Source organism: Petromyzon marinus, chromosome 58 (assembly GCF_048934315.1).
Source record: "Petromyzon marinus isolate PM22_M1 ecotype Great Lakes invasive population chromosome 58, UKy_Petmar_22M1.pri1.0, whole genome shotgun sequence".
NCBI classification, from domain to species: Eukaryota; Metazoa; Chordata; class Hyperoartia; order Petromyzontiformes; family Petromyzontidae; genus Petromyzon; species Petromyzon marinus.
Window position 1 is genome coordinate 2,884,044 of NC_133724.1, and position 20,063 is coordinate 2,904,106.

General features: G+C 53.4%; 1 protein-coding gene across 1 annotated transcript in view; it reads right to left on the minus strand.

Moving 5' to 3' along the window:
- LOC116955189 (growth arrest-specific protein 7-like) overlaps nucleotides 1-20,063 on the minus strand; it is a 117,739-nt gene that overhangs the window by 42,488 nt on the left and 55,188 nt on the right. Inside the window, exons 2-4 of the mRNA XM_076052858.1 lie at nucleotides 8,322-8,445; nucleotides 3,207-3,281; nucleotides 706-770 (exon numbers count right to left, since the gene is read on the minus strand). Coding sequence (XP_075908973.1) covers nucleotides 706-770; nucleotides 3,207-3,281; nucleotides 8,322-8,445 — 264 coding nt within the window. The remainder of the gene's footprint in view (nucleotides 1-705; nucleotides 771-3,206; nucleotides 3,282-8,321; nucleotides 8,446-20,063) is intronic.

The window sequence follows — 20,063 nt, forward strand, 5'->3', positions numbered from 1 at the left end:
TGGTGGTGTGAGTGTGTGTGTGTAACACCGGTGGTGTGAGTGTGCGTGTGTAACACTGGTGGTGTGAGTGTGTGTGTGTAACACTGGTGGTGCGTGAGTGTGTGTGTGTAACACTGGTGGTGTGAGTGTGTGTAACACTGGTGGTGTGTGAGTGTGTGTGTGTAACACTGGTGGTGTGTGTGTGTGTGTAACACTGGTGGTGCGTGAGTGTGTGTGTGTAACACTGGTGGTGTGAGTGTGTGTGTGTATAACACTGGTGGTGCGTGAGTGTGTGTGTGCGTGCAATGCAGATGACTCTGGGCGTGGGAGTGAACGTGCCGAACGCCATTCTGCTCCGGCAAGGTCACCAATCAATAAATACCCTCCACGACCCAGAGGTCATCCCGGAAACTGGAGTCCATTACTCGCCAAGAGCATATTTGTTGGTGAAACGGCGCTTAATATCAAACACTCGTGCCGAGATCACGTACACAAGACCCCCCGTGTCGCCTTCACAGACTGTTGGGGGCAAGTGCCGTTAGCGAGCAGCTCCTATGAAGGCCGGCACGGCACACGAGGGGGTGGGTGGCCAGCACCACGCCCGGGTGGCCAGGTTCGTAGCGCAGCGTAGCGCTAACCGCAACACCACCGCTCCCCATGTACACAAACACACACACCATAATGGATGACATTGGTCTCGGTGCTGTGCGAGTTTTATTCTCTTGCCTGTATGTCACTGCTGGACTTCCTCATGTTCTTCTGCGATGGGGTGGGTGACAAGGAAGCCTCACCTGCAAACAAGAGAGCCGGTTCACACACCATGCAATTCAAAATCATTCACTCACTCATTCACTCGCCGACTCATTCCGCCTTCACGCCAAGAGAATGCCATACGCAGTTGTTGCCGGATGGGCGAGGGGGGCCGACTGCCAACACGGGCGGTGGAGCGGTCGCCACCAGCCTGGCGGCCAAGGGGAACACCTAAGATCGTATGTGGGAGACTGTTAGGGCAAATCTACGGGGTTATTTTAACACGTAAGCTTTCGCGATCAATATTATGTCGATAACCATTGTACTTGATATGCGTACATTAACCACCGCCCCCCCCCCACCCACCTCTGGTCTTCGCACCTGATTGGCTGACAAGTGACGACGTCACATTTGTCCCCCCGCCTATTTAAGACCGAAACAGGAGGAGGATTTATCCACATCTCTGTGTGGCTGTTGCCTGATGATGCTGCTGCTGGTTGTTGTTGTTGTAGTTGTTGTTGTAATTACCGGCGAAACGTCACGGAACTCGAATTGTAAACGTTGCGGTGGGTTTGCTCTCCAACACACAACCGGTGTGCTGTACTCGTAAAACATTTCCACGTTTTGTTTACGTGGCAAACCTTACTAATTGGCTGTGTCGGGTGGTGGCGGGTTTAACGACACATTTATATTCACGCGATGTAACCAAAAAAAACCTCTATTATGGACTACGGGGTTATATGCGAGTCTATAGGGTCCTATATGACTTCAAAGGCCTCAGTAGGATTATGGAGGCCCCCCGCTGAGCTGTGTAGCTCTTTACCAGGGGCGACCTGGCCACAAATTGTAGCTCAACCAAGTGGCTTACCATAACGTGGAAACCCATTGCAGCCGAATACTCTGAACGCGTGACGTCGATTCGAAATGTGGAGGGAAAAACCGGAGGACCCGGAGAAAAATCCACGAGGCCACAGGAAGGGAGAGAGAGAGAGAGACGCAAACTCCACGTATACAGCAGCAGGCGTCAGGGTCGGGATCGAGCCCACGACCCCCTGCGTACCAGGAGGCCATGGGTCAGCTGACAGCCTTGGGTTCTTCATTCTGTTCAGCGGCGCCGGTGAGCGAGCTGACGAATCGCTCTTGCGGTTCGACCCCGGCAGGCCGCCCCGGTTAACAACCGCCGGGGCGTGCCGACCGTGACGCACGCAACCCGTGCCTCCCGCCCATCGGTACCGCCGGCGTCCCGCTCGGCGGAGCACGTGGGCAAGTATCCTCCGAGGGGGTACACCCCCTCGCGGTCACGGGATCGGCGCGAGCACCGCACGCGCCCAATAATTACGTCGTCATCGCCACCATTACCGTCCCTGGCGCCGACAATTAGGGACGGAACGGTCGATCGCGGTTGGGTCTTGGCCGGGAGCCCGTTAAGCCACGGCGGTTATGCAAGGGCAGGGGGCGCGGCTCTTGAATTGCCCGCGCCGGGCCTCGCCCGCCGGTGGGACGCTTCCCGCGAGCCCGGGGCGGGTGAGATCAGCCGAGCCCCGGCCCCTCTTGGAGCGCGGCCACCGCCCTCTTGTGCGGGCTAAGGCGCGGCGGCTCTGCTGTATCCCTCAAGCCGCAAGCGGCCCCCGCTGAGAGGTGCCCGTCGAGGGCACGTGGGCCTACTCTGCCATGCCGGCCAGACGTCTTGGTAGCGGCGGCAGTACCCGCCGGCGCACGGCACCACCATACGCGACGCGCCGATCCACCGTGAAACGCCCGTACCCCCGGAGACGGACGTAGAGACCCAAAGTGCTTACAGAGACCCAAAGAATCACCGAGAGACACCACGAACTCACATGGAGAGACGCGCGCAAACCCGTAGGCTCGCACGGATCATCCGTAGACTCACGCAGACTCAAAGGGACCAATAGACTCGCATAGAGACTCATAGACTCACGTAAGAGAGTCGATGAGTCAACGTGACGTGATTGACGGATCGCACTTCACGTAGTCACAATCAGGCGGCTCCGTAACCGTTTCCCATTCTGAGACGTCTGCAAGTCACAGCGTGGACGGGTGTCCCGTTCACCGCTGAATCTCGGAACGTACAAACGGCTCAGCGTTAATTTTTTTGAGCGAGGCGTAGTAGCAGCGCCGCTATTTTTAAAGCCGTCGTTACTCACCGCAGAGAACCGTAGCGACACGACCGCCGCACTCAACGATCGATGGCCGGCATCAAACTGTGCCACACGCCCTCCCGCGTGACCTTTCAGGAGCCTCGGTACCGTTAAAGTTATTTTATTCTTTCTTCCGGTTCCGTTGCGATGACGAACGCCCACGTCATCGGCACGCAATCGGAAGAAAAAACGGATGACGGACGTCATCGGAACGGGAAAGGGTTAAATCCCCTCGCCCACCCCACCCCCCCCTCCCCATCACATGATGGCCCTCTGGCTGGCGAGCGCCGGGCACGCAGCCGGAACCCCGCGACTCACCGGTGGGAGAGGGCGTGGATGGCGTCGACGCGGACCGGTTGGAGGCCTCGCCCGTCGGCCTCTCCCAGGTCGTCTCTGCGACAGGGGAAAAAAAAAAAAGCGGAACGGTCGGGGCGCGGTCCGTGCGGCTGGACCATCACAGAGGGGCGGGTTCCGGCGCCGTGGGGTAAGCGGGCGGGACGGCAGCAACGCACCGGACCTGCAGACCCCATCCGCGTCCGTCCGCCCGGCAGGGTCAAAAGGGTCACGCCGCGGTCGGTCGGTCGGTCGGTCGGTCGGCCGGTCGGCCGGTCGGCATGCTCACGCGCGCGTTTGGTGGTTAAAAAGTGTGGGTGCCGCCACCTCGTCCGAGAAGTCTGGCCAGTGTGCAAAAGTAGGCGAGTTATCCTCTCAAGGGGCTCTCTACAGCAGTGGTTCTTCTTAACCCAGGGTGTGTGCATGCACCCCCCAGGGGGTTTGCGAGATGACCTTTCTGGGGGGTAAACAAGGCACGGTCAGACGGGCGCGTAAGTGCAACCACTTTGTTTTGTATTTATTAACGTGATAAAAAAACACGAATGAGAACTGAAGGGATGCGAGGGTGCAGTGAAGGTTAAGAACCACTGCTCTAGAGCTTCACTATCACTATTTTTGCTTCACCAGGTAAGGCCCCCACTGAGCCACGTGGCTCTTTTTTTCAGAAGCGACCTGGCCATCACGAGTGATAGCTCAACGATCGCTTGGAAATGTGGAGGGAAAAACCGGAGGGACCGGAGAAAAATGCATACGACCACACACGGGAAGAAAGAGGGAGACACGCAAACTCCAAATATACAGCAGCAGCAAACGTCAGGGTTGGGATTGAACCCACGACCTCCTGCATACCAGGCGAGGTAGTTAACATCTCACCACGGAGAGAGACACTCAAACTCCAAATATACAGCAGCAAGCGTCAGGGTTGGGATTGAACCCACGGCCTCCTGTATACCAGGCGAGGTAGTTAACATCGCCTAGCCACCACGGCGCCTCGGATAACACTCAGGACCGTGAGAGAGACCCCTTAATCAAGCAGTGGATGGATCGCGGCCGATGACGACGTCGATGAGTTTAGCACCACTAGAGGGCAGTAGTGGCCAGACGGTGGTGGGGTAAAGAGTGGGGGAAGCCGAATTGAGGTCACAACTCCGAGGCAGTGTAAGCACGCGTGCGACGGGAAAAACGTTCAACAAGTAAAAACGACGCAACGTTGCCCGATCCGCAAACACGAAGGAGACATCACGGCGGTGGTGATACACTCCGCAGCTCCCGACGTTGGTTGCACGTATGTTCGTCGAACTTCTTCCGTAACCGTGCGTAGCAAAACCGCGCTACAAATTTCACGTTGCCCACCTTCCCGGTGGAGGCCGTATCCTGATGAGGTCACTCACGCGATGCAGACAGAGGGCGGTCGCTTCGTGTGGGTTCCATCACGACCCTGACGCCTGCTGCTGTATATTTGGAGTTTGCCCGTCTCTCTCTCTCCCCATGCACGGTGGCGCGGATTTTCCTCCGGGTACCTCTGCGAATTTTGTCTCGCTCGCGCTTAATTCGGGTCAATTTCCAGCATCTCGAGAGTGAGCAAAACAAATAACCCACCTCCACCACCACATCGGTTTGACCGTCAAGAGGTTACGCTCGAGGTCGCATTTTCCAAAGCAGCTCCGTGGCTATCCGACTTCCGCGCGGCGGGTTCCCTCCGTAACGCTCGCAGCTTCTCGCATTCCTCCGCTAGAGCTCCGAACGGATTCCCCGTCAAGCGACCGCGATAAAACCCGTAGGAAATGGACCCCTCCCCCCCCCGCCGCCGCCGCCCAGGCACCCCCCAACCCCCCGCGCCCGCGCCAGGAAACGGACACGCGATGGTAAAGCAATCGCCGTTGTCTCTGCTGCGCCGACGCAGGTGTCTACATCATTATCGCCGTCGTGTGGAAGTTCGTAGGACCCGGGAAAAAAAATAATCCACGCGACCACGAGGAGAGAAAGAGTGAGAGAGACACGCAAACTCCAAACATACAGCAGCATGCGTCAGGGTCGGGATCGAACCCACGACCTCCTGCGTACCAGGCGAGGTAGTTAACATCTCCGAGCGCTACGAAAATAGAATATACGCCACGATGATGTTTAGTTAGCTCGGGCACGAGGGGCCCACTGCTGGGGGTGGAGGGGTGGGGCACGCGCCCCTCCCCTTATTGACAGGGTGCCCCCCCCCCCACGTGACAGCCCCACACTGCACCCCCCCCCCCCCCATCCGACATCAGCTGGAGCCAGGTCACCCAGTGCTCGCGACCCGGGTTTTTAAATGAGAAGTCGTAAACGGAACCACACAAGACTAACTGCGATTGACCGTGCCCCACCACAAGGGTTTGCTCACTTCAACCCGCGGCCTTGTGTTGGAAATCCTGGGAATAGCGGAAAAAAAAAATGTACGACCCCAGCCCAACGGGCAATGATTTACGGCATTGTGCCGATGCCCCAAGCCGCCCCCCCCGCCCCCACCCTGCCCTCCACCAACCCCCCGGGGCAGCATCGCTGGCAGGGATGCGCCCCACAACAGCCGCTTGGATGGCCTCGCGGAAAATGTGAATAATTTCTGGAACGTAAACTCGGGTCACTCCGGCCAGAAACGCCGCCGCCGCCGCCGCCGCCGTTTCTGGCAGCCGCCGTCAGCACGGCCGGCCGTCTTCCTCGAGACGAGCGCAAACGAGTCGACAGAGAGTCGTCAGGAGCACTGCAATGAACTTCATCTAAACGAGCACGGAGGGGTCTTCATTGTAGGGGCTTTCGCGGGCAGTATTGTCAGTGATAGAGGTCTTGTTGGGTAAGGGGTCGCGTAAAATACGAATGTACGACGCTGGTTGCGATTACCGGCGAAACGTTACGTTGCTCGAATTTTAAATGTCGTGGGGTTTCCTCTCCAAAGCGCCGTTTTACTGTACCAGATCCAACCCAAAAAACAAAACCTCTGTTTCATCATTAGACCTCCTTTGCCAGTACCAAAATATGATAATAGGGTTTTTCCCCTTTTTTTCTGACAACAAAACTGAAGCCTTTTGACAAGGATTCATGTCTGCATTAACCACAATACCTGCAGTCAAAATGCAAACAAAAAACGTACTATGGTAATATATGCATTGAACTTGAAACTGATTGGTCCACACCAAGGAAAGGTTTTCTTTTGAGCCTCGACCCAATTGGTGCTCGACCACATGACGCCAAAAGGCGTCACACAGCTCAAAGACAATGCACTATCAAAGTATTGAGGGCTCGGGGTGAGCATCTACATCATTAGACCTCCTTTGCCAGTACCAAAATATAATAATAGGGTTTTTCCCCTTTTTTTCTGGCAACAAAACTGAAACCTTTTGACAAGGATTCATGTTACTGCATTAACCACAATACCTGCAGTCAAAATGCAAACAAAAAAACGTACTATGGTAATATATGCATTGTCCTTGAGACTGATTGGTCCACACCAAGGGACAGCTTTCAGTTTTGTCGCCAGAAAAAAGGGGAAAAACCCTATTAAAACCTCTGTTATGGATGAAACTAAACTTTTACCAGGTAAGGCCTCCTGAGCTGTGTTAGCTCTTTTTTCCGAAGCGACCTGGCTATCACAAATGATAGCTCAACGAAGAGGACTATCATCATCACGTGGACATTTCTAGCAGCCGAGCACTCTAAATATGTGATGTTGATTCTAAATGTGGAGGGAAAAATAATCGTACCAGGCGAGGTAGTTAACATCTCATCACGGAGAGAGAGAGACACGCAAACTCCAAATATACAGCAGCATGCGTCAGGGTCGGGATCGAACACACGACCTCCTGCATACCAGGCGAGGTAGTTAACATCTCCTAGCCACCGGCGGTGCTGGGAGAATATAGGTCATAGGTGATGTTTAGTTCAGTAGGGCAATAGGAATTATTTATCTAAAAAAAAATGAGACGGAGGCCATAGGGTTGGCGGTGAATAATATTTGGAGAATGCACGTTGCACACTATGTGGCCCTGATAGAAATCAGTAATTTCGCAAACATTCGCCTCCTTTGAAGAATGCTTCTTTCAACTTTGGTGAATGTTTACGTGCCCGTGTAGGGGCTGTTCACCGAGCAACATTCTTCATACTTTCATATTAGGGCCCCAATGGTGCATATGGTGCATCGTGCAGCCCCCAATGATGATTCACTCTTTCTCTCCGGCCTCCCGGTCTCTATGGCCTCTCCGTCTCTCCGTCTCTCCGTCTCTCCGTCTCTCTGTCTCTCTGTCTCTCTGTCTCTCCGACCTCTCTGTCTCTCTGTCTCTCTGTCTCTCTGTCTCTGTGTCTCTGTGTCTCTCTGTCTGTCTGTCTCTCTGTCTCTCTGTCTCTCCGTCTCTCCGACCTCTCTGTTTCTCTGTTTCTCTGTCTCTCCGACCTCTCTGTCTCTCTGTCTCTCCGTCTCTCTGACCTCTCCGTCTCTCCGTCTCTCTCCGTCTCTCTGTCTCTCCGTCTCTCCGTCTCTCTCCGTCTCTCTTTCTCTCCGACCTTCACGTCTCTCCGTCTCTCCGTCTCTCTCCGTCTCTCTGTCCGTCTCTCCGTCTTTCCGTCCCTCCGTCTCTCTGTGTCTCTCTGTCTCTCCGACCTCTCTTATCTCTCCGGCCTCTCTAAATCGCCGTCAGGGGGTGCGTCCCCCGGAATGCCTGAGATGAGATGTCACGGGCTCTGTGAAGAAGCGGGTGCATTCAAGCACCCAATGAATGCTAACATTATCCCCATAATAGCCGTTTGTTTCGTGAGTTTAATGCAAACTTCTGCGATAGAGTTAAAAGCCTTCCGCCACGATCGTAACACGAGGCATTCACGAGCGTACGGTGAGCGCCAGCTGCGACGGAGAAACGTTTCGGGAGTCCGAGAGTTCAAATGAAATCTAACTTTCTACCAAAGCAGCTGCTTTGGTGAAAACGTGAACAAGAAAAATTCATTAATCCCCCCCCCCACCCACGTTGTTACTACGGTCTGCTCTGGATGACCCACAGTCGCATACCATTGAGGAGTTGTTTTTTTTCTTCCCAATTAACAATAAAATAGTGGTAGTGGTGGTGGTAGTAGCAATGAAGTCACCGTGCGTGAAGGTGTTGACGTAGTACTTCTGTCCCTGCGGGCTGATGTAGCACTGCCAGCCTTGGGGTAGCGGAGTGCTGCATCGCTCCTCGCCTCCTCCCTGCGGACTCCCCGGAGCCGACGTCTGCGGCCCAGCGTGCGTCCAGAGCGAGAGAGAGAGAGAGGGACAGAGAGACGCAGAGAGAGAGGGACAAAGAGAGAGAGAGAGGGACAGAGAGACAGAGAGAGGGGGACAAAGAGAGAGAGAGGGACACAGAGAGAGAGACAGAGAAAGAGGGACAAAGAGAGAGAGGGGGACAGAGAGAGACAGAGACAGAGAAAGAGGGACGCACAGAGAGAGAGAGACAGAGAGAGACAGAGAAAGAGGGACACAGAGAGAGAGGACAGAGAGACGCAGAGAGAGGGGGACAAAGAGAGAGAGAGAGACAGAGAGAGAGACAGAAGGAGACAGAGAGAGGGACACACAGAGACAGAGGGACAGACGATGCGTTACGATGAGTTTTGCCGAACGTGTATCGATAGCGCAGTACTACTAAACAAGTCTGAACTGAAGCCCTTCTTATTTTTGTTATTCATTCATTCATCCGAAGCGTACGCTGAATAATAGGCAATCGCTTTTTGGACACTGGACCGTTTGCTACGAATTCTGCGTAATTTCTTGGCCACTCGGCCAACGCTGCCGCTCCCTGTGGTGGTTGCCTGGCTTGGCTGGGAAGTTGGTGATTGTGCTCTGCGATGTTGCAGTAGACCACCGTGGCATGTTGCAGTAAACCATCGTGGGCTACATTTATTTTCTGCGATCACTTCTTTGTCGTCGTTTGCGCCTTCCTTTCTTTTGTTTCGGTGTAATATCTAAATGCGTTTATTCATTTTTTTTATTTTTGCTCGGTAGTAGGAGTCGGGGTTTTCATTTGCTCAGCGTGTACGGCTGTACGCGTGTAGGGCTTCTTTCCCGCAGTGCGTAGCCAACCGCGTATATGGGATTTGGTCCTTAAATATATCATTAATGTACAGCGTTGTGGGATGCCGTTGGCATGAATGACGCGATATAAAATGAAAGCATTATTATTGTATTATCAATGAGTCAAAGCGATTTCCTGCTCAAGTTATGCACGTATGTACGTTGAACTTCTTTCACACCGTACGTAGCCAACCGTGCTAATCGGAGGTGTGGGGGAAGGGCAACAAACTAAACACAAAAAGCAGTTGTAAAGAAATTAGTTTAAAATTTAGAGGCTGTGCGCATCTCCCCTTTAAAACCCTGAGCCAGTGGTGGAAATTCCGCTTGGAATGCCGGAGGTCGTGAGTTCAATCCCGACCCTGACGCCTGCTCCTGTATATTTGGAATCCATAATCTTTGGTTCTTTCGAGATAAAATGTCACGTAGGTAGAAAATAAAACACAAGCGGTTCCACTGCTGGATTATATTTTTTCTGCCTGAGGACGACCGCTTGTTTTGCGATCGAAACGTCGGGATTTCTTTTATTTTTTTTACCCACGTGACTTTACCGAAATCACCAAAGAGTATGGATCCCTGCAGTCACGAAAGCTTCAAATCAAGATGAGTACATTTGGAGTGTTCGTGTCTCCCTCCCCGTGGTCGCGTGGATTTTTCTCCGGTTTTCCCCCTCCACATTTAGATACAATGTCACGTGTTCAGAGTATTTGGCTGCTCTACATTTCCACGTGATGATGATGATGAGCCCACTTCGTTTGGGCTGTCATTTGTGATGGCCTGGTCGCTCCTGAAAAAGAGCTACATAGCTCCTCTCCTTGGTTCTTTCGGTAAAGTCACGTAGAATGGAAATAAAATAATAAAATAAAACAAACAGTTAAAAGGGTAAAACATTCGAAGCGCTGTCGTCCCGACAGTTCTGTTCCTTCACCTGAAGAAGGCTACTTGTGTTGTGGCCGAAACATCGTGAGAATTTTATTTTTTATTGTTTTATTTTTATTATTTTATTTCTATTCTACGTGGTGACTTTACCGAAAGAACAAAGAAGATGAATCCCTGCAGTCACGAAAGCTTTAAATGGAAAAAAGCTACATAGCTATAGAAATAGGTTTTACCCTTTTAACTGGCACAAAAACTGACACCTTTATTCAAGGCATCATGTTTGCAATAACCACAACACAAGCAGTCAAAATGCAAACAAAAGAGACAACTCTGATAATAATATGCACTGTCCTTGAATTTGATTGGTCCACACCCGAGACGGCTTTTCTTAGAGCCTAGTCTCCACTGGTGTTGGACCAGAAGACGCCAAAAGTTGTCTCTTTTGTTTGCATTTTGACTGCTTGTGTTGTGGTTATTGCAAACATGATGCCTTGAATAAAGGTGTCAGTTTTTGTGACAGTTAAAAGGGTAAAACCTATTTCTATATCTTGTTACTGGCAAAGGGGGTCTCATCATGTAAAAGCTACGTGGCTCTTTGGCCCTTACCTGGCAGCAAAACAAGTTTTGTTTAGTTGCCTTTTATCTATTGGACAACCGCTGTCGACCTACTCACAGAGTGGTACTCATTGTATCTACCCCAGAGGGCTGATGATGATGATGATGGGCTGAGCCAACGATTTGCGCCCGAACCCTTCCCGACTGCGAGGAAGCTCGCTCGCCCGCCAAGCCGCCCCGGCCGGTCGGAACGACGCTTCGGCGGCGTAGCGTCCGACGTCGGCAAGGCCCCGCGCCGCTACGCAAGCCGCCGATCGGTCGGCAGAGCCGTGGCGGAGAGAGCCACTCCACGGCCCTAAGCCGGTCTTGGGACCGTGACCACCCACCCTCCCCCCCCCTCGTCCGTCCGTCGGCGCGTTGCACCACCACGACACCGTTCTCTCAACGCGGCGGGCGGCACCTCCACGCCGCTTGTCGATACAGCGGCACGTCGTGCCGTGACGTACGGGGGGTGGGGGTGGGGGGAGGCGGGGGTCACGGGACATTTGCACAAGAACCGCGGCGCGGCGCCTACAACTCGGGCGACGATTTTCATCGCGCGGGTCCACCAGTGGTCATGGATTGCGGGGAATTTGCATGAAGTCTAAAAGTAAGATCGTGGAGGTAGCCTTCGAAGTTTAAGGCGAGGGCAGATTTAGGAAACTCGCTACCGTCGTTTCAAATCCGCTGCCGGGAGGTCGAAGCAAACCGGCCATCTCGGGTTGCTAGTCATGGTTAAAATGAAAAAAAAGTTTTCTTGTTTTACCAGGCAAGGCGCCACTGAGCTATGTCGCTCTTTTGGCAAAAGCGAAAGGGCTATCGCAAATGATAGCTCAACAAAGGTGGCTCATCACGTTGTAATGTACAGCAGCCAAACACTCTAAAACGTGTACGTTTCTAAATATGGAGTGAAAATCCAAAGGACCCGGATAAAAAATTAATCCACGCGGCCACGGTGGAGAGTCAACACGCAAACAACAGATATCCAGCAGCAGCAGCAGCAGGCGTCAGGGTCGGGATTGAACCCGCGACCTCCTGCACACCAGGCGAGGTAGTTAACATCTCATAGCCACCGTGATGATGATGATGATGAGAGAGAGAGAGACACGCAAACAACAGATATCCAGCAGCAGCAGCAGCAGGCGTCAGGGTCGGGATTGAACCCGCGACCTCCTGCACACCAGGCGAGGTAGTTAACATCTCCTAAACCACCGTGGTGCCAAGCATTACGACGGCCGGTGGCACCGCCTGGCCAACTGTAATTGTGTAATCTCGGTAAATGCTGAACACGAGGTCACACACAGATTAACTTGAGGGTCAAGCCGACTTCCTGGCTCGCCTTTGTTTGTTCTACGACAAAAAAAAAAGAACGCAAGCTCCGGCCACGCGTTAGTGGGTGTGAACCCACGCCACCGGGCCCCGAGAATGTGTGCGCGTGTGCACGTGCGTGTGCGCGTGTACGTGGATGTATAGTTGGCATAGGAGGAGGGCACAGGCGGCGTATCGGCCGGTCGTCTCAGTCAGTCAAACCCACGGAACCTGTTTGGTCTGCCCCGTGACCTCCTTGCCAGCGGGCGTTCAACACTTCACGTGGTCTTAGAGTGCACGTAGCCTGGCACAAGCGTCGTGGTGACGTCACCGCCACTTGGCGGTGAATGGCGGTTGTTGTTGTTGTTGTTTTGTGTTGAAGTGTGGCGAACAGGCAGCTTAGCAGGTTAGCGCGCTGCGCTCCGAAGCTGGTGACCCAAGTGTAATACTCGCTCACGGCCAACACCAGTGGCAATATTCTGAATCGGTCCTGGGCCTCCCCTAGGTCGACTCAGCCTCAAATGAGTAATTGGTGCGGTGTGTAAACATCGCCACTGGGGAGACAAAGGCGGTCGGGCGCGGTGTTGGCCACCCACCACCTCGTGTGCCGTGCCGGCCTTCATAGGTGCTCGCTAACAGCACTTGCCCCAACAGTCTGATACAGGCTACAAGGGGGATCATTGTCTCTGCTGAACTCCTATCGCACCGTAACGTAGCCAACCGTTGCTAACTGGAGGTGCGCAGCAAGGATAACGAACTAAACACAAAGAGTAGTTCTAAAGAATTGAAATTCTCATTCTAACATCGGAAGGCAAGAGCGTTCCAGACGGCCGCAGAAGCGCATCTGAAAGCACCGCGCAACGCGGTGACCACCGCATTGGTTCGACGGCTCAGCCGAAAGTCGCCACTGCTGATAGGACGGCCGCAGTTCGCGTGATGGTTCATGCTACCTGACGAGATCAGGCTGCTGTGGCACCACGTGGCCTGGCGAAGTGTGATGTGGCGTGGAGGGGCGCCACGGTGGCGGGGAGATGTTAACAACGTCGCCTGGTGTGCAGGAGGTCGTGGGTTCGATCCCGACCCTGACGCCTGCTGCTGTCTATTTGGCGTTTGCGTGTGTCTCTCTCCGTGGTGAGATGTTAACTACCTCGCCTGGTATGCAGGAGGTCGTGGGTTCGATCCCGACCCTGACGCCTGCTGCTGTATCTTTGGAGTTTGCCTGTCTCTCTTTCTCATCATCATCACGGTGGCTATGAGATGTTAACTACCTCGCCTGGTATGCAGGAGGTCGTGGGTTCGATCCCGACCCCGAAGCCCGCTGCTGTATATTTGGAGTTTGCGTGCCCCCCGTAGATTTTCCTCCGGGTCATCTGTTTTTTTATCTCCTCATTTAGAATCAACATCACGCGTTTAGAGTAAGTGGCGATACATTTCCACACGATAGTCCGCTTTGTTGCGCTATCAATTGTGGCCAGGTCGCTTCTGAAGAAGAGCTACGTAGCGCAGCGGTTGCCTTACCTGGTAAAAATAAAATAAATAAAAATGTTCAGCTCACAGCAGTTAAAGACAACGGAACCGAACACGGAAAGCAGAAACACGAGCGGCGGGGAGAGCTGGACCGGGTGGGCGTGGCGCGGCCGAGGACCGTCGCGCCCGTCACGCGAAGAACGTTCGCGACCGGCGTGGCGCTCCAGTCCGGCCCTCACCGGCGGTGGCCGGGACGAACACGGCGGGCCCTGCGGCGGCCGCCGTGTTCAGCCGGCTGTGGCGGAGCCGCCTCGCCACGCCAAGAGCGCTAACGCGGCGATCACGCGCGTCCGGTTCGCGTGACCGCGCGTTCACGCATGAACACGCGTTCACACGTGCGGCCGTACGGCAGCCGCGTCAGCCGCAGGCCGGCATGGCTGTCTTGAGCCGTCACCTCAGAGTCACCACCCAACCACCCCCCACCCCACCACACTCGCTTTCTAATCTTTTGTCTTCCCCATAACGTAAAGCGTTTCATGTTTTAATTTAAAAAAAAAATCATTTTAAATAGAATTCCTCTCCAACGCACCAGCGTGCTGAACTCGTAACGATTTGGCATGTTTTGCTTTACGTGACAAACCTTCATGATCGGGCTCTGTCGGAGTGTGGCGGGCTTAACGACACATTTATATTTGCGCGATCGAACGCGCAGGAGCCTCGCTTATGGATGATATTGGTCGCGAAAAAGCCCGACTGCATGTTAAACCAACTAAAACCTCTTGTCGTGGAGAGGTGCATTCATTGTTTCTTTCATTAATAAAAAAAACCGCATTTCCCACCCACCCCCCAACCCAATTTTACCCTAGAGATGGTGACGGCCGTGGCGAGACATTAATCCAGCAGCAGACGGACCCATGGCCATTGACCGACTCCAGTCGGAGCGAGCGATCGGCCGGTCGGGCCTCTTTGGGGGGGGGCTGGGGTGGGGGGCATGTTAAAAGCACCGCAAATCGAAAGGAAGTGGTGCCGCTAGTTTCCCGTTGGCCGGGCACCTCGCGGTTTGATAATTTACTCTCCCCCCCTCTCCTCTCCACGCTGGTGTCCTTGCGCTGACAGCGGCAATGCCGGCCCCCGTCTCGTGTTCCTTTAACTGCAGGGTGGACGCCTGTCGGGCCGACGACGCCGACCCCGGCCATCGACGCCGACCCCGGCCGTCGACGCCGACCCCGGCCGTCGACGCCGACCCAGGCCGTCGACGCCGACCCCGGCCGTCGACGCCGACTCAGGCCGTCGACGCCGACCCCGGCCGTCGACGCCGACTCAGGCCGTCGACGCCGACCCCGGCCGTCGACGCCGACCCCGGCCATCGACGCCGACCCAGGCCAACGCGTGGGCAGGCGCTCGCAAGGCTTCTGGGGCCTGTCGCGATGATTGCTCCCCCTGGCGCATTCCGGCTTCGTGCTGTTGCCACAGCTGGTCGCGGAGAATCTCCAAAGGCGGTGAACTTCAAAGTACTCCGCCTCCCGTGACTCGCAAAAATCTCAGCAGGGCAGCCCAGGAGGCAGGACGGTGGATTCGACTCGATGGGGCCAAATCCGCTGGCCCAAAACTAAAACGAAACTTTTATTCCTTAACAGATAAGGCCCCACTGAGCTATGTAACTCTTTATGAGAAGACACCTGGCTATCACAAATGATAGCCCAGTGAAGTGGCTTATCATGTGGAGATTCATCGTAGCCAAATACGGATGTTTCTAAATGAAGAGGGAATACAACTGGAGGACCCGGAGTCAAATCCAAGCGACCAGGGGGAGAGAGAGAGACATGCAAGTTCCAAATATACAGCAGCAGGCGTCAGGGTCGGGATCGAACCCACGACATCCTGCATAGCAGGCGAGGTAGTTAACGTCTCATAGCCACCGTAATGATGATGAGAGAGAGAGAGAGATATATATACCGTAAACTCCAAATATACAGCAGCAGGCGTCAGGGTCGGGATCGAACCCACGACCTCCTGTATACCAGGCGAGGTAGTCAACATCTCGCCACCGTGGCACCCCAATGCCACGCCACCCCGACAAGTTGGCTGCGACAGATGCCAGGAAGTGCTCAGCGGGGTCAGGACGTGGTCGTTGCTGGTGTCAAGTTCAGGGTTCACGAGGAGGGGCCGGGCGGCTGGGAGATCAGAGCGCTGAGCTGACACCGCATGGGATTGTGGGTTCAAATCCCACGATCCAGCCGCCTGTAGTTAAAGTGTGGGCGAGGTGATGGTCTCAGCCCAGTGAATAATAATAATTGCGCACACACACACACGCACACACGCACGCACGTGCGTGCACACACGTGCGCAGCAAGACCAAAAACAACCTCCGTCACGCTAAATTTGGTCCTGCGCTTAAATTTGGGACGAATTCCTTCCCCGAGAATCGCAACATCGGTCGGACCCATCACGTGACGAGCGCTGCCTCTCGTACGGCAGGGCTCAGCGGGAAAATAGCTGCCCTTCCACCGCTTGCGGACCAGACGCCAATCCAAGAATTGGGTTCTCAAGAGCTAATCCTCCTCGATGTCCGTCCCCTCGCGCTGCTCACCCGGGAGAGAGATCCGAATGACAGAACTGGCAGGGCCGTCGGAGTCAGCACCGCAAATGGCACCACACTGGCTCCACCCCGCGTGGCCCGCATGCTCCATCCCGTAGCTCGCGCACGGTGGACACCGAAACCTCCAGGCACCTGGCCTGGCACCAGGCCTGCGGTGACGTCACCGCCCCACTCAGTGGGGAGCGGTGGTGGAGCGGTTAGCGCTACGCTGCGCTACGAACCCGGCGACCCGGGTTCGATTCCCGCTCACGGCCAACACCGGTGGCGATTATCTGAACCGGTCCTGGGCCTCCCCTAGGTCGACTCAGCCTCAAATGAGTGCCTGGTGCGATGTGTGAACATCGCCACTGGGGAGACAAAGGTGACCGTGCGTGGTGCTGGCAACCCACCCCCTCGTGTGCCGTGCCGGCCTTCATAGGTGCTACTCGCTAACAGCACTTGCCCCAACAGTCTGTTAAGGTGCTCGCCAACAGCACTTGCCTCTGCAGTATGTTGAGGTGCTCGCCAACAGCACTTGCCCCAACAGTCTGTTAAGGTGCTCGCCAACAGCACTTGCCTCTACAGTATGTTGAGGTGCTCGCTAACAGCACTTGCCTCTACAGTATGTTGAGGTGATCGCCAACAGCACTTGCCTCTACAGTCTAAGGTGCTCGCTAACAGCACTTGCCTCTGCAGTATGTTGAGGTGCTCGCTAACAGCACTTGCCTCTACAGTCTGTTAAGGTGCTCGCTAACAGCACTTGCCTCTACAGTATGTAGAGGTGCTCGCCAACAGCACTTGCCTCTACAGTATGTAGAGGTGCTCGCCAACAGCACTTGCCCCTACAGTCTGTTGAGGTGCTCGCTAACAGCACTTGCCTCTGCAGTATGTTGAGGTGCTCGCTAACAGCACTTGCCTCTACAGTCTGTTGAGGTGCCCGCCAACAGCACTTGCCTCTACAGTATGTTGAGGTGCTCACCAACAGCACTTGCCTCTACAGTATGTTGAGGTGCCCGCCAACAGCACTTGCTTCTACAGTATGTTGAGGTGCTCGCCAACAGCACTTGCCACTACAGTCTGTTGAGCCTAAAGGCTGTGGACGCTGTGGCGCGGTGGACGGCAGAGATGTGGGAGCATAGAAGTACTGTAAACTATGATCGTAACCAAGACGTCGATCCCACCCGGACTGCATCATATTCGCGACTGACAGGAGCGGTGAGCATCCAGAGTAAGGATCAGCATATTTATTTACACTGGGGGAATCCGATGAGCTAAGAAGCTCTTTATTTCACAGACGTCCACACGACCGGCGCCGTATCGAGAGGCCCTCATCCAGCAGCGGATTGAGAAAAGTTGCTGAAAATTCTTCGTCTTCATCTTCTTCGTCGTCTTCTTCATCTGAATCTTCTTCGTCTTCTACTTCTTCTTCATCTTCTTCGTCATCTTCTTTGTCTTCTACTTCTTCGTCTTCATCATCTTCTCCGTCTTCTTCTCCGTCATCTTCTTCTTCGTCTTCATCTTCGTCTCCATCTTCTTCGTCTTCTTCTTCGTCTTCTTCAGCTTCATCGTCTTCCTCACCGTCTTAATCATCATCTTCATCGTCTTCATCATCTTCATCCTCTTCATCGTCTTCCTCTTGGCGATGTCCGTGCAAAGTGCAGCGGACGGCGCTGGGCCTGCAACTGAGGAACGGCCTCCATCGAGAAGTACGCAGTCAGCCTCCTCGCCAGCGGTCCAGTCATGAGACTATTCAGGTCGATGTTGCTGCTACGAATGTCCAAACGATAAGTCCACTTTGCTGAGCTGTCATTCGTGGCCAGGTGGCTTTTGAAAAATAAAAGTTTAAACCTCCGTGGGCTTTGGTAGGACGGGGGATGGTTGAATTTTTAATTTGTGTTTGAGTGACGTGTTTACCTTTCTTGTACTTCACACTCCTCTCGTGTGATTGTGTACTGCGTTTGTTGTTGTAACGTTCTGTGAGAAGAAAAAAAAAGAGAGCTTTACAGTCCAAATGAATATTCCCATTCTGATGACGCCGCGCGTGTCATCTACCACCGTGCTTTGTGCCACCTCGGGAGGGCGCGGTGGGGCCCACGAAATGAACCGTGAAGTGCCACGGGGCCATGCCAAGAACGGCACGGGCACGGGCACGGGCACGGGCTCGGGCCAAGGGGCACTTCCCCCCCCCCCCCTCCCTCTGGCACGTGTGACGGGGTGGACCGCGGGTTCCCGACGCCGCGTGTCCGTCCGGCGGTGCTGCATTGGCTTTCCAGGTTGACGAACGAATCATTGCGGCGCTGTTACGAGGTTCGTGCTCGTTGCACGCGCACGAAAGAAACAGTGCTTCGCACTCATGAACCGCGGTCCCTTGGCTGATCTTTCAAGGAGGAATAAACCGAAATCAGGTCATCCTCGCAGCAGCAGCAGCAGCAGCAGAGGCTTTTGGCCAAGCCGTCAAACAAAGAAGGCGGGTCAAGCACATCGCGCGGCGCTTTCAGATGCGCTTCTGCGGCCATCTGGAACGCTCTTCCCTTCCCGTATTAGGAAGCTACTGGGAGCAATGACGCTTTCAAAACATCCAGATTTACAAAAACTAACTTCTTTAGGACTGCTTTTTGCGTTTCGCTTGTTAACCTTCCCCCGCACCTCGTGGTTAGCACGACGCGAAAGAAGTTCAACGCGCATCGAATGGCCGTGGAAACGCAACCGTGGAGCTGCGGTCCAGTGTCCGAACACGTGGTGCCATGCCATTGTGTGCGAATCTGACCGCGTGCTGTACGCTGCCGATGATGATGATGATCATGGGCCGTCAGCCGCCGATGCACTCGGGCTGGAAAACGGCTTGCAGTTCTGAGAAGTGTTCCTTTAATGACTCATTGTTATTGCAAATGTCACGCCGCCTTGACTTCCACCCTCCCCACCCCCACGTCCTTTTTGATAAAGAAGATAATGTACGAAAAAACACGAGCTGCAGCACCACTTTTGGGAATATTGTAACACATTATAATTCCGTTCCTGTTGTTTTTTAAACCGAGCACATCGCTTGAGCATAATCACGAGTTCTTATGTCATTGTCCGCGGATGTAATGACTCATTCGCACGTGTGTCAAAATGTAATTCTACATGTGTGTACCATTACGCTGCCGAGGCATTCGAGTTGAACTTCTTTCGCGCCATACGTAGCCGGCCGCGCAAATCGGAGGTGCGGGGGAAGGACAAAAACTAAACACAAATTAATGTGTGTTCAATCGAGTATAGTGGTGTAGTGTATAGTGTAGTGTTTAGTCGTGGTGTGAATAGGAATGTATTGTCGTGTATAGTGTAGTGTATAGTGTAGTGTTTAGTCGTGGTGTGAATAGGAATGTATTGTCGTGTATAGTGTAGTGTATAGTGTAGTGTGCATAGTGTATATTGTAGTGTATAGTGCAGGGTATAGTGTATAGTAATGTATAGAAATGTATAGTAATGTATAGAAATGTATTGTAGTGTATAGCGTAGTGTGCAGAGTGTATATTGTAGTGTATAGTGTAGTGTATATTGTAGTGTATAGTGTAGTATATAGTGTAGTGTATAGTAGTGTAGTGTATAGTGTAGTGTATAGCGTAGTGTGCATAGTGTAGTGTAGAGTAGTGTATAGTGTAGTGGATAGTGTAGTGTATAGTAATGTATAGAAATGTATTGTAGTGTAAAGTGTAGTGTATAGCATAGTGTATAGTGTAGTGTATAGTAATGTATAGAAATGTATTGTAGTGTAAAGTGTAGTGTATAGCGTAGTGTTCATAGTGTATATTGTAGTGTATAGTAATGTATAGTGTAGTGTATAGTGTAGTGTAGAGTAGTGTATATTGCAGTGTATATTGTAGTGTATAGTGTAGTGTTTAGTGTAGTGTATAGTAGTATATAGTAGTGTAGGGTATAGTGTCGTCTATAGTGTAGTGTATAGTGTAGTGTATAGCGT